The sequence below is a fragment of the Melozone crissalis genome, unplaced genomic scaffold, assembly GCF_028551555.1.
Source record: "Melozone crissalis strain CALT ecotype California unplaced genomic scaffold, PUWL_Pcris_2 ptg000017l_1, whole genome shotgun sequence".
Classification (NCBI taxonomy): Eukaryota; Metazoa; Chordata; class Aves; order Passeriformes; family Passerellidae; genus Melozone; species Melozone crissalis.
The window spans coordinates 4,796,484-4,810,209 of record NW_026535795.1 but is presented as its reverse complement, the minus strand read 5'-3'; the positions used below and the strand labels follow the sequence as shown (position 1 = coordinate 4,810,209).

The 13,726-nt window shown below is 52.3% G+C and overlaps 1 protein-coding gene across 1 annotated transcript in view; it reads left to right on the top strand.

Moving 5' to 3' along the window:
- Nucleotides 1-13,726, top strand: part of LAMA5 (laminin subunit alpha 5) — an 87,396-nt gene that overhangs the window by 61,460 nt on the left and 12,210 nt on the right. Inside the window, exons 27-50 of the mRNA XM_054274367.1 lie at nucleotides 152-312; nucleotides 812-920; nucleotides 1,460-1,557; nucleotides 2,059-2,260; nucleotides 2,663-2,789; nucleotides 3,369-3,508; nucleotides 4,259-4,374; nucleotides 4,855-5,066; nucleotides 5,179-5,383; nucleotides 5,515-5,659; nucleotides 6,144-6,284; nucleotides 6,637-6,798; nucleotides 6,962-7,063; nucleotides 7,150-7,233; nucleotides 7,882-8,112; nucleotides 8,555-8,668; nucleotides 8,938-9,065; nucleotides 9,268-9,348; nucleotides 9,723-9,937; nucleotides 10,642-10,742; nucleotides 11,600-11,780; nucleotides 12,452-12,595; nucleotides 12,674-12,825; nucleotides 12,924-13,034. Coding sequence (XP_054130342.1) covers nucleotides 152-312; nucleotides 812-920; nucleotides 1,460-1,557; nucleotides 2,059-2,260; nucleotides 2,663-2,789; nucleotides 3,369-3,508; nucleotides 4,259-4,374; nucleotides 4,855-5,066; nucleotides 5,179-5,383; nucleotides 5,515-5,659; nucleotides 6,144-6,284; nucleotides 6,637-6,798; nucleotides 6,962-7,063; nucleotides 7,150-7,233; nucleotides 7,882-8,112; nucleotides 8,555-8,668; nucleotides 8,938-9,065; nucleotides 9,268-9,348; nucleotides 9,723-9,937; nucleotides 10,642-10,742; nucleotides 11,600-11,780; nucleotides 12,452-12,595; nucleotides 12,674-12,825; nucleotides 12,924-13,034 — 3,462 coding nt within the window. The remainder of the gene's footprint in view (nucleotides 1-151; nucleotides 313-811; nucleotides 921-1,459; nucleotides 1,558-2,058; nucleotides 2,261-2,662; nucleotides 2,790-3,368; nucleotides 3,509-4,258; nucleotides 4,375-4,854; nucleotides 5,067-5,178; nucleotides 5,384-5,514; nucleotides 5,660-6,143; nucleotides 6,285-6,636; nucleotides 6,799-6,961; nucleotides 7,064-7,149; nucleotides 7,234-7,881; nucleotides 8,113-8,554; nucleotides 8,669-8,937; nucleotides 9,066-9,267; nucleotides 9,349-9,722; nucleotides 9,938-10,641; nucleotides 10,743-11,599; nucleotides 11,781-12,451; nucleotides 12,596-12,673; nucleotides 12,826-12,923; nucleotides 13,035-13,726) is intronic.

Here is a 13,726-nt window from a genome sequence, read left to right as displayed (position 1 = left end):
CTGCTGCAGTTCAGGGCCCCCAAACCCAGAGTCTCACCTGTAAAGGTTTGCAAGGATTTTATGACATTTGGTGCATTGTCCCCTGAGCTGCAGAGGAGGCTGCCTTGTAGCACCCTGCACACCCTCCCTCAGCGCTCCCTCTGTGCTGCAGGTGGAAGTGCAGCTGTCCCTGGCCGTGGCCCAGCCTGGGAAGCACGTGCTGCTGGTGGAATATGCCAACACCAACGCCCTGCAGAGCGTGGCCATCGCCGTCAGCTCACCGCACTCACCAACGCAGCAGGGCACCTTCACCTTCTACCCCTGTGCCTACAGGTAAGGGCACCTCGGGGCAGAAAGGGTCCAGCTCTCTGCCTTGGCAAGGACAACCTCCCCTCCACTTGGAAGTTTTTTGGGTTTATAAACAAAGCAAGCTCCAGTGTTGTCCATTAAGCTCTGTCCCGACTCGTTCCAGCTGGACACAGATTTTAGTCCCCCATCTCAGGGCAATATGTACCTGCCTCTGCCAGGAGATAATCTTGGGCATCTGTTTACAGCTGAATTGTTGGTGGGGACCTTGACTTAGGGCATGGCCTCCAGGCAGGTTTATTGGAGACAGGTCAAACCCTGTCTGGCTTCAGATTGCGACCTTTGCGGTAGGAAACAAATATTTGGGGTGTCCTTGGAAAACTTCGCTCTTGCGAGCAGCCAGAAAAAACATCAAAAGATTTCCAGGGACTTTGTGTAAATCCCCTCAGGACACAGAGCTGGCAGGACAAGAAATGGCTCATGACCCTGTGCAAGGCTGATTTCAAAATGTGTGTTTCTCTTACAGTTTCCTTTGTCGAGGGATTGCTGTGGATTCCCAGAGTCGAATGGCAACTTTTGAACTCACCTCAGAGGCCACTGTTCGGTTCACCTCTGATCTGGCTGATTTCTTCCTGGTGAGGCTTCCTCTGAGGGAACAGGTCACAGGGAGAAAGGCTGGACTGGGACCCAGCCTGTAGGAGGGTTTTTTAGTCCTGTTTGGACTGGATCTCGGATCTTAGTCTGGGTTTTCTAGTCCTGTTTGAATTGTATCTCTGATTTTAGTCTGGGTTTTCTAGTCCTGTTTGGACTGGATACTGGATGGTAGTCTATGTCACAACCAATCCAAGTGGAGAGTGTGGTCACTGGGGTGTTTTGAAGTAAATCATGGGGCTGGGAGTGGGAGGAGATGGGGAGAAGCAGCTGCTCGTGCAGAGGGAGCTCTGTAGCAATGGGGCAGTTCCTTTATCTTCAAGACATTCCTAGTTTAGCCAAGGATGGAAGAATCCCGTCCATATGTAGAGTTTCCAAATGCCATAATGCTTGTGCCAAGGACTAAGCAGAGGTGTGGCTGCCATGCACTGGCTGAAGTGTCAGCTGGCTGGTGGGCACAGGGCCAGCTGTGGCTCCAGGGCACAGGCTGTCACATAACCAGGTGTCTCTCTCCCTTGTGCAGCACAAAGTGTACCTGATCCCTGCTGCACAGTTCACCATGGAGCTCATCGAGCCGAAGGTGCACTGCATCAGTGTCCATGGCACCTTCTCATCCAACAGGTGAGGCTCTTAGGTCCCCCTTGGCTTTAGCATCAATGGGATTATTTCCAAAAACATTTGCATGTCCTGGTTCCCTCAGACTCAGAGACTTTTTAAAGTTTCTTGATGAAGAAATCTGCAGCTGAGGTGAAGCTCCTTGCTTGTGTCCTGTGAGCACAGACTGGGATGACACTGATGGTCCTGTGCCTGAGCCCCACTCTGCCTCCTGGGGCAGGCATCAAGTGTAGTCCCAAACAGGCATTCTGTGCTTGCTCACATACAGCAAGACCCTTGTTGTAGCCAAATTTTTGACACTGCTTCAGATAAATATTTGCAGAGGAATTGGCCTGTGCCAGGCTCCTGTTCTTCCTGCAGAGCCCCTGTCCCAGAGCCCCAGGGGTGCTGGCAGTGAGCTCTCCCTCAGAAGGTACACCTTGTAATCCACCAGCAGTTACAGGGGGTGCTCCCCTCCTCTCTTTCTCTCTGGAGATACTCACATCCTGTTCACTCCTTGTTTTCCAGCAGCTCCTGTGTCCCCTCAAGGTTCCTGAAGCTTTCTCAGTCGATCATTTTGGAGGGGGCCCAGGCTCTGCCCATTCCCCCCGAGGTGCCCCTGGCTCAGGCTGTCCATGTGGCTCCATCTGGGGTGCCAGTGGAGCCTGCTCCTCGTCCTCCCACAGCCATGGACCCCTCTGCAGAGCTCATCCTGCTGCAGTCCCCACAGGTAGGGGCACAGGCAAGGCTTGGGCTGGTTTGCTGGTGTGTGACACTGAACCACTCAGGCAGGGAGAAATTTTCCTTACCTGTTGATTAATGCTTTATCAGTTAGCATTTTCAGAATTTAATCTGAGCTTTAAACTTCTCCCTGAACCTGTAATTCCTGTGGACTCACCAGTCTTGGTTTTATCCAACCTTGTTTGGTTCTCTGGGATGCCAGGAAAAGCTTTCCAGGTGGCAGCATTAGAGGGGAGAGTGTGGAGGCACGGGGGGCTGGATTCACTGAATTCTCCACACCTGGCAGCTGGGCAATAGGAGCACAAATCTGTGCAGTAATTCAGGAACATGCCAGCTGTGTGTGCAGGTGTCTCACATGGGTTTGTGTCTGCGTTCTCCCGTGCTGGGGCAGGCTGCAGTGGTGTTCAGCAGCAGGATCCAGAGCCTGGGACGCTACGCCTTCATCCTGCACCTGTACCAGCCCAGCCACCCCAGCTTCCCCGTGGAGGTGCTCATCAATGGAGGGCGCATCTGGCAAGGTGAGAGCAGCAGGGACCTGGGGAAGTGCTGGGTGCCAGGAGCCCTGGGGGTTTGCCATGCCAGGGGATGACTGTGGGCTCTTTAGGGATTGCAAAAATGAAGGAAGGCTGATTTACCCCTTCCAAAGTGGGAGGATGGGATGGGTGTCACAGACATCTTTTATGAAAAATCCTTTCTTTAGGATTTTTTCTCCTGAGAAGCTGAGAGGCCTCAGGAACAAGATGTAAACATTGATTATCTGCTGCTGTGGAATGCAACAGGTGGATCTGTGATTGGCCCATGTTGGTTGTTTCTAATTAATGGCCAATCACAGTGAGCTGGCTCAGACTCTGTCCGAGCCACAAACCTTTGTAATCATTCCTTCTTTTTCTATTCTGAGCTAGCCTTCTGATGAAACCTTTTCTTCTATTCTTTTAGTATAGTTTTGATGTAATATATACCATAAAATAATAAATCAAGCCTTCTGAAACATGGAGTCAGATCCTCGTCTCTTCCCTCATCCTCAAACCCCTGTGAACACGGTCACAGGATGGGGACTCAAGGGACAGGTGGGACAAACACATTTGTTGTCTTTTCAGGTCAGACCAATGCCAGTTTCTGCCCTCATGGCTACGGGTGTCGGAGCCTGGTGGTTTCTGAGGACCAAACCATCCTGGATGTTACTGACAATGATCTGACTGTGGTGGTTCGGGTGCCAGAGGGCAAGCAGCTGTGGCTGGTGAGCCTCTCTCCAGGAACCTCCCAGAGCAGGCTGGGCAGAGGGCTTTGCATTGGATTTTTGACACTGTGTGACCTCAGGAATGTTCCCCACCATCACTCATCTCTGAACTACCCAAGAACTTGCAGTCTCCAGCCTTAGTGGAGGAGATTATGCCCTTGGGGGCAGAATTTACAGGGGCAGCTTCTGCATATGACAATGTCCATCCTTGTCTGGTTCTGATATCAAAACCAGGCAGAAATTGAAGCCGTTACTTTGCGTACATGGTTTGTCACAATCCAGAATAAGCCTTATTCCTGCTCTAGCAGTATTTTAAACCTGTGTAATATTGTTTGTTCAGGCAGGCCTCATCATGAGGTTAGGTAGCCCTTGTTATTCTCAGGCAGCAGGACTAGAAGGTTGACCAAAATTTGGATAAATGGAAAGACAGAATTGTAACCCTGGTGCCTTCATGTGTAGAAATTTCAGATTATAAAGACTGCCTCCCTGCTGAGGCACAGCCAGGGCTGTGCTCTGGGGCTATTCTGCCTGGTTTTAGTCCATTGAATTTGTGCTGTTCCTCGTGTGGAGCTTTAGGTTAAGTAGACCCTGAGGGACAGACCTCAGTGGAGAGGAGACTCCTGGCCTTTGGTGCGTTATGTTCTGTTCCAGCAAGGCATGGAAGGTTAAAGGTGCATTTGCACTTTGGAGTAATTTTGGATGGTGCTTGTCTGTCTGATCTGGCTCACCCAGCTTGCCCTTGCTTTGCAGGATTACATCCTGGTGGTGCCTGAGGACAGCTACAGCCCCCAGTACCTGCAGGAGGAACCCCTGGACAAGTCCTATGATTTCATCAGCAGCTGTGGCATCAACAGCTTCTACATCAAGTGAGATGCTTGGCTTTGGGTGCCCAAAGGCTGCACACTCCTCAGGGAGCAGCAGCCCTTCCCTTCTGTGTGGCAGGCAGGGAGTGGTTGAGGTTTTCCTTCTGTTCACCAAACGTGGCTATTCAGGAGCTCTCAGTGTCACAGGGCTCGCCCTCCCCTAAGCCCCCATGGCTGCAGGAGATGCTGGATTGGGGTGGTGTGGAGGCTGTGGGTCCCACTAAGCCCCTGTGGCTGCAGGAGATGCTGGATTTGGGGTGGTGGGGAGGATATGGGTCCCACTAAGTCCCCTTGACTTCAGGAGATGCTGGATTTGGGATTTGGGGTGGTGGGTCCCACTAAGCTCCCATGGCTGCAGGAGATGCTGCATTTGGGGTGGTGTGGAGGCTGTGGGTCCCACAAAGTCCCCATGGCTGCTGGATTTGGGGTGGTGTGGAGGCTGTGGGGACATGCAGCACTGACCCCTCCTGCCTCCCCCTGCAGCCCCAGCACGTCCTCGAGGTTCTGCCGTGACTCTGCCATCTCCCTGTCCCTCTTCTACAACGATGGGGCACAGCCGTGTGCCTGCCACGAGGCGGGGGCACGGGGCAGCCAGTGCCAGCCCCTCGGGGGACAGTGTCCCTGCAGGCCCAACGTCATCGGCCGCCAGTGCTCCCGCTGTGCCACCGGATACTGGGGCTTCCCCAACTGCAGGCGTGAGTTCCCCTGGCTGCCCTCTGCCTCCCCTGCTCTGTGTCCATTCCCCACGCCTGCCCTGCGTTCCTGGGTCTGGCTCACCCAAACCCAGCCTTTTTCTGCCCCTTGCAGCCTGTGACTGCGGGACACGTCTGTGCGATGAGGTGACAGGGCAGTGCATCTGCCCTCCCCACACCCTGAAGCCCGAGTGTGTCGTGTGTGAGCCCCAGACGTTCGGGTGCCACCCCCTGATCGGCTGTGAGGACTGCAACTGCTCCCGGCCCGGCGTGCAGGAGCTGGCAGAGCCAGGCTGCGATATGCACAGCGGCCAGTGCAGGTGGGGCAGCCTCGTTCTGCCACTCGGGACATCTGGGCTCCCTGCTAGAGTCCCCTGCTGGGACACCTTGTGCAGAAATGTGCAGCATGGGGAAAGCTCTGAAAGCTCTTGTGGCTCTTGTGTCCCCCCAGGTGCAAGCCCAACATCATCGGGCGGCAGTGTGACCTCTGTGCCCCTGGCTACTACCACTACCCTGAGTGCAGGCGCTGTGACTGCCACCAGGCTGGCACCCAGGCCAGCGTGTGTGACCCGGTCACGGGGCAGTGTCACTGCAAGGTCAGTCCCCAGTGCCTCCATTGGTGCCTTTGTCCTTGGCTTGACTCTCCTGCTCTGGCAGAGGCTGTGCGTGCCCAGCCTGCCCCGTGGGGTGTGGGTTCAGAGCACCTGAAAAGCTCTTCTCTCCTCATCCTTCCTGGCCAGGATGTTTCACTCCTTGGGCTGTCTCTGAGGGAGATGGCCAGTCTGAGTCCAGCCCTGTGTCCGAGCTGGTTGCAGGGGGAGCTGTCAGCCCTATTGGCTCCATGGCAGCAGAGTAACTCAAGCACCTTCTGAGCTGCCCTGCTCCAGACTCTTTGTAGGGCTTGCAAGTGCTTTCTCTAGGTGAATTTAACATTGGTGGTGCTGTTCAAGCAAACCTGTTCGGGGAACTGCTTTAACATCTTCCAGCACCACAGCACTTTGATTACTCAGCCAGCCATCCCTGTCCTCCACTGAGGCCTTGAGAGAAACTGCTGACACTTGAGCTTTGCTTATCTTTCAGGAAAATGTGGAGGGCCCGAGGTGTGACCAGTGCCGCCTGGGGACGTTTTCTTTGGATGCCACCAACCCCAAGGGCTGCACCAAGTGTTTCTGCTTCGGTGCCACCGACCGCTGCCGCAGCGCCGAGAAGCACCGGGCTGAGGTGAGAGGGGCTGGGGCCCCCAGAGCCTGCAGGTCAGGTGTGTCCCATCCACCTGGCTCCCTGCTGCCCTCGGGTCTCTGTGCTGCGTTAACCCTGCTGAAGATACCATGAGGAGGGTTGTCTTTGACTCCCTGTGCCCATCTCCTGCTTTCAGCCCCTTTTCCTGGTCTCTGGGGTCTCATGTGCTGGGCGGGGGTGATGATCAGCTTTCCTGTGGCTTCATCAGGATGCGTGTGATGTGTGAGCCTGTTACTCCCCTTTCTGCTGCTCTGGGACCTGTTCTTCTGGAGCATGAACACACAAATACTTTCTGTAACTCCACCAGAAGACCCAGCGTTCTCTTCCTCTCCAGTTTGTCGACATGAACGGGTGGCTCTTGCTGAGCAGCGACCGCCACGAGGTGCCAACAGCTCTGAGCCCACGGGAGCAGCTCGTCACTGCTGACCTCAAAAACCTCCCAGATGCCTACCAGGAGCTCTATTGGATTGCACCCAGCTCCTACCTTGGGGACCAGGTAAGAGAATGGAGAACACACTGACCTCACCTGCAGGCACTGCTCACACTCTGGTTGAGCACAGTTGATGGCACTGCAGTTGATGGTCAGTTGAGCACGGCCACCTCTGAGTTGTCTCAGTGCTGTGAACTTGTATCAATGATGAGATTTGTGTCTCCCTCAGGTTTCCTCCTATGGAGGGCACCTTCGCTACGAGCTGCACTCCAACCCTCGCAGGGGTGACGTGTTCATTCCCATGGAGTCCCGGCCCGATGTGATCCTCAAGGTGCAGCCCAAGAAACGCCCTGGTGCCCCCTGCTAGTGCCAGGAGCAGGGTGAGGTGATGTCTGACACCTTCCTTGCTTTTCCCAGGGAAATCAGATGAGCATCATGTTTCTGGAAGGTGCCTACCCGTCCCCAGGGGAGGCACATCAAGGCCAGCTGCAGCTGGTGGAGGTGAGTTTGCACACACAGGTGAAGTGCTCAGATAATTCAGGAAATGACAAGACTGTCACAGTCATATTTTCTGAACAATCCCTTTGCCCAGGGGTTTTTTCCTGGGAAGCTGAGAAGCCTCAGAGAAAAAGGAAAACAAATTCTTATCTCATTTGCTTCTCCTGTGATGTGCTCACATGTGGAATGTGGTTGGAGATTGTTTATCCAACAGGTGGTTGTTTCACTGGTTTCATGTGAATTGTTTTGACTTATTGGCCAGTCAAGGTCAGGCTGTGTCGAGGCTCTGGAAAGAGTCACGAGTTTTCATTATTATCTTTTTAGCCTTCTGTAAGTATCCTTTCTGTATTCTTTAGTATAGTTTAGTATAGCATTCTTTTATATACGATAGTATCATCAAATAATAAATTAGCCTTTTAAGAACATGGAGTCAGATTCATCATTCCTTCCCTCATATGGGGAACCCAGCAAATAGAATACAAGACCTCATGCAGGTAGAGGGACAGGTGCTTGGAGCTCAGAATTTTAGGTGCTGCAGGGCTCTTTCACCCATGCAAAGGGGAAAGATTCCAGCAGCAGGGATGTGGAGGCTGGGCTGCGCGTTCAGATGCTTGTGCTTCCTGCCAGTAATGCCAGGTTTTCTCCCCCCAGGATAACTTCAGGCACACAGAGACTCACAACCCTGTGTCCAGAGAGGAGCTGATGATGGTGCTGGCAAACCTGGAGCAGCTGCAGATCCGGGCACTGTTCTCCCAGCTCTCTTCCTCCGTGTCCCTGCGCCGTGTGGTGCTGGAGATGGCCACAGACACAGCCACGGGCGTCCGTGCCAGCAACGTGGAGCTGTGCCTGTGCCCAGCCAACTACCAGGGGGACTCCTGCCAGGTGAGGGGGAGTGGACAGGCTGTTCCAGTCAGAGGGGTCAGATAATAATGTTTTGGGTGCCAGCTGCCTCCAAGCTGGCTCTTGAGGGCTTCAGTTGAAGTGACAGCTGGGGCTTGTTCCAAAGGAAGGAACATTTCCCCATCACAACACCGTTCACTTGTGAGATATGCAGATGTTTCATCTGCCTTCTTGGAAGGGACATGATGGGGAAATCATTCAGGTGTTGCAGTACCTTGGAATGGGTCCTTCTCTCTGGCCAATTCTGTCCTGGTTAAAAGGAGCAGGAAGGAGCTGCACTGAAAAATCTTCATCTCTGCTTATAATCTTTTCTCCATCAGTACAACCCAGTGGGAATTCTGTCATGGAAAGTAATTTAGTTTCTTTGCTTTTCCCAAAAGTATCAGGCTGTTTTTAAGATCTCTGCCTTTTTCTGTCTCCTCAGGAATGTGCTCCAGGTTACTACAGGGACACCAAGGGGCTCTTCCTGGGAAAATGCATCCCCTGCCATTGCAATGGCCACTCAGATCAGTGCCTGCCAGGCTCTGGGATATGCCTTGTAAGTAAACAGTGGAGCAGTGTGATATTTTGGAGTTAGGAGGTCCGTAGCATGTGATTCAAAAGCTCTTTACAAACTGAGCTGGCAGAACCATGCCTGAGTTGGGGCATTGGCTTCACTGCTTCAGTGGTGACCCTGCTCAGGGTCAGCTTAGGGGGCAAGGCAGCTCTGGCAGAGAGGAAGGACTGAGGCATTCTGATGGGGAGTTTTTAGTGCACCCACCATTCTTGTTGTCAGTGCTGAACCCAGGGTTTGCCTTTTCCTTGCAGAACTGCCAGCACAACACAGAAGGAGACCACTGTGAGCGATGCAAGGACGGCTACATGGGCAGCCCCTCTGCCCAGGAACCCCTGCAGTGTGTTGGGTGCCCATGCCCTCTTTCAGTTGCCTCCAACAAGTAAGCACCCCAGGATGGGGTTGCCTGTTTGGCCTCACTGTGTCCCACCAGGGCAGGTGTCCCAGTGCCAGCCTTGTCCTTGTCCCCAAACCATGTGCATGGCCTCTTACCCAAGGCCCCAGCAGCCCACAATGAGTGACCAGCTCCCCTGGCACCACATCAGGAGTAACTGCTCCTCCCTGTGTCCCCATTCTCATTTCAGTTTTGCTGTTGGCTGTGTCCACAAGGGCTCCAACATGCAGTGCCTCTGCAAGCCAGGCTACGCTGGACCAAACTGTGAGCGGTAAGGGGGTGGCACCTGTGTTTGGGGGGGCTCACTAACCCTGTGCAGCCACTGCTGGGGCAGAGAAGTTTTCTCATTAAGGACTGCAGGAGAAACAGCTGCTTTGTTTTGGCAGCATTTCCTTCAGTCCTTTTCAACCTGCAAATGCCCAACTGCTGAAATTCTGTTACTGTGGGTGTATGACTTAGGTGTGCTTTGCCTTGACTTGCAGCCTGTGATGCAGGCACCTTTCTGAGGTATCCTGAGGCAAAACACAGAGTGCTTTGAGATCCCTGAGGGCTCCAGCAGTTACAAGTGCTGGATGCTCACACTGTTCCAGTTGTGCAACTCCAGGCTGCAGGATCCTCACTGTGCTGTGACTTGTGTTTCTCCAGGTGTGCCCCGGGATACTTTGGCAACCCGCTGGTGATCGGCAGCTCGTGCCAGCCGTGTGACTGCAGCGGGAACACGGATCCCAACATGCTGTTCAGCAGCTGTGACCCGCTGACGGGCGCCTGCTCGGGCTGCATGCACCACACGGCCGGCGCGCGCTGCGAGCTCTGCGCGCCCGGCTACCACGGGGACGCCGTGCTGGCCAAGAACTGCACCCGTGAGTGGACAGACAGACAGACAGGGGAAAGGGGAAAGGGGAGGGTGCCCATTCCCAGCACTCATCTCCCTCTGGGGAACAGCAGCCCAAATGCAGCGTGTGAAAGGGGTTGTGTGTCGCTGACATATTTTATGAAAATCCTTTCGCTAGGATTTTTCTCCTGAGAAGCCTCAGAACAGAAATGTAAACGATAACTATCTGATGGCTGTGGAATGGGGTCTGGAGGTGGTTTACCAGCAGGGCATCTTTGGTTGCATGTGAATTGTTTTTAATTAATGGCCAATCACAGCCAGCTGTGTCAGAGTCTCTGAGTCCATCACGAGATTTTATTATTCAATCCTTTCTAACTTTCTGGTGTCAGCTTTCTCTTTCTTTAGTTTAGTTTTAATATATAATATAACATAATATAACATAATATAACATAATATAACATAATATAGCATAATATAATATATATAATAAAATAATAAATCAGCCTTTGGAAACCTGGGGTCAAGATTTTCGTCTCTTCCCTCATCCTGGGACTCTCAAACACCACCACAGTCATGGGCATAAGTTGTTGCGAGAAGCAAATCCAAGAGGAGAGAGGTTCTGCCTTAACTGTGATAGATAAGGGGGAAAGAGCAGTTTTGCTGTTAGCAGTAGGTGTTATGAGTGGCTGACAGGCTCTTCAGTGTAATACTGGATGTATTTTTCCCTGGCAGAGTGCAACTGTTCACCTTGTGGGACTGACTCCTGCCATCCACAAACTGGGCAGTGCTTCTGCAAGCCTGGAGTGACGGGCCAGCACTGTGACCGCTGCGAGGTGAGGCTCACCTGGGCCCTGGGGTGGCACCTGTCCTTGCCATGGGTCTGGGGACAGCCCTGGTGTGCCATCCCCCAGGCCTGTGAGCCCAGCAGGGCTGGTGCCAGCTGGTGAGGGCTGAATTTGCATGAGTACATGGCAAAAGCCTATTAAAGATCTGGCAGCAAGCCATGCAGGCAGCATTCCAGTGAAGTGGCATCATTTGTGAAACTGCAGTAAACCCCATTTTCCTGAGTGCATCCAGCTTGGGCAAAGGCAGGTTCACAGAGCAGTGCTGTGGCGTGCCTGTGCTCTCACTGCAGCTCCGCATCTTTACCATGCTGCTTTGAATTTTGTGGTGCTCAAAACAGACCTGGAAAGGAAAGGGGGGTCCCCCATCACTTAACCTGGGGAGAGGCACACTTGCTCACCTGTCAAGTTTAAGAGGTTCATATGACCTGACCTTGTTCATACAAGTCAAGGAGAGAGCAGGAGTTCCCTCTAAATCCCACGGCATCAGTAGTCTTTGTATTCCAATAACAAACCAACTAAGTCCACACAGTATAAAACTTAACCTTAGTCTTATGTTTATTTCCTGATGTTTTCCTGTAAATCAACCAGAAATTAAGAATGAGCTTGCCTTTAGATTTTCTTAAATAAAAACAGAAATAAACTAAACCAGAATAAATTAAAAACTAACAAAAAATTCTCACCCTCCCTTAAACAAGATAATTAAAAACATATATATACATATATATATATGTACCTAGGCTTACACCTAGAATATGAGGAGGACCTTTATTTTCTCCGCGTTGTCCTTTAGATGGAAAAAAACCCACCAAAACCCAAGGTCATCCTTATTCTGCTTTTTTCCCTAGGAGGGGTACTACGGCTTTGAGGGCTGCTCGGGCTGCCGGAGGTGTGACTGCGACGTGGGCGCCGTGGGGAGCAGCTGCCACCTGCAGAGCGGGCAGTGCCGCTGCCTGCCCGGGGTCAGCGGCTCCCGCTGCCACCAGTGTGCCCCGGGCTACTGGGGCTTGGGCCAGGGCGGCTGCACAAGTGAGTGAGTGTGTGTGTGGGGATGCGTTTTGTGTTAATGGAGTGACAAAACTGTCTTTTGTTTCTTTAAAAAGGAAAGAAGCGTAGAAGTTTTTCTTGGCAATTAAATAAAAAAAGGCATCTCACAGGCGTAAAAGGCTTCACTTTAAACTTAAGGATGGCTAATCAGACAAAAGCCAAAAAGTCTTGCTTGGGCAATTTGCTAGAAAAAGAAGAGAGCAAAGAAACTAATTGCTTTTGTGAGGTGTTTGTTTTACTAGGAGCAAGAACTTCTTGCGCCTAAATCGGTTTTTATCTGTAAGGAGTTTGTTATTTTGCCTTTTTTTAAACCTTTTTGTTTCCAGCACTGCAGCAAAAGCCGTTCTGGTAATTTTATGCCTCCAAAGGTAGCTGAGCTGTCTTAAGTGAAAAATAGACTTCCAAAAGATTATAATACCTAGCTCGAAGAAGCTGCTATTACTAGTGTGGGGTCCCAGCCAGGGGCACTGGGACAGGGCTGTGCTGCTGGTCCAGTTGTTGGAGGTAGAAAACAGCTGGCAGCTGTCTGAGGGACACTGCTTTGCACAGGGAACCCCCAGCAGCAGGACACAGCTGGGGTAATAAAACCTTTCCTTCCCCTCTCTCCAGAGTGGTAAAAGCCCAAAATGATTCTGTGTTTCTCATCCCTGCAGAGTGTGAGTGCAGAGGGGGCTCCTGTGACCCCCGCACTGGGGAGTGTACGTGTCCCAGCGGGCTCACGGGGAAGCAGTGCGACGTCTGCCTGCGCCAGCACGAGGTCCTGGTGGCCAACGGCCCCGACAGCATCAAGTGTGAAGGTCTGTGTGCCTCTGTCCTGGGGAAGGAGGGGAGGACAGCCCTGGAGAGGGCCTGTGCTGACTGCTGCGTCCCTGCAGTGTGTGACAGCTGTGTCCTGCTCCTGCTGGAGGACCTGCAGAGCATCGAGATGTCCTTCCCGTCCATCCGCGGCCAGCTGGTCACCCTCAACGCCAGCTCCATCGCCTGGGCTCGCCTGCACGGCCTCAACAGCACCATTCTGGCCATTGCTGTATGTGGAACGCTTCACATCACCTTCTGCCCGTGTTTCCTGGCCTGTTGGCCTGATTTAGCCTCTTGTAATTTTTATTTTTCTTTTTTTTCCCCTAGAACCAGCTCCGTGAGTACCACAGAGCCATGAGCAGGGCCAGGCAAAGGGCTGATGAGCTGGAGGGTGAGAACATGGATCTCACACAGGACCTGAATGCTCTGCAGCACAAAGTAGGGTATTTCTCCATCATTCTTTGCCAGAGCACAAATCCCCCTTTTATCAAAATGAGGGCTTTGAAGGCTGTGAGGAGCCTTGTTCAGGCAGGTTGGGTCTCCAGCTCGACCAGAACCAAATTGCACTGTTAAGTGGTCAAGCTGGATTACCTGCCTTCTTTCCATGGAGACCTGTGAAACATCTCATAATACTGATAGTTTTTCTCGATTTATTGCTTGCTTTTGAGGTGGCTTCAACTTTAAGCAGTAAAAATAAATTCAATCAAATATCATTTATAGAAAGGACATATAAGTAAGGAGACAAAACATCTAGGTCCACCATGGATGCAATCTATATCCAGCCTAAAGCCTAGCAGTCACATCTTCAGAGAATGGATAAACTGAGCAAGATTTGATTTCACTTGATTTGATTTATAAACTGCCTGCACCTAATGTGAGGGAGAGGGACAAGTCTCTACTTGATGACTTATCTCCCCAGACAGCTGCAAAGACAAACTGCCCTGTGTGTACCAGGCAGCCAGACTGCAGCCCCCTGTCTCTTGAGCAGGACCCAGGTGTGCCTGGCTCCAGCTTTGGGGCTTTCCCTGTGTTAAGAGCACAGAGCAGTGCTGAACTCTGTGGTGTTGGGATTGTTCCAGCATCCAGAGCCTGTTGCATTGGAGCTGTATTTAATGCTCGTGCTTCTCTGA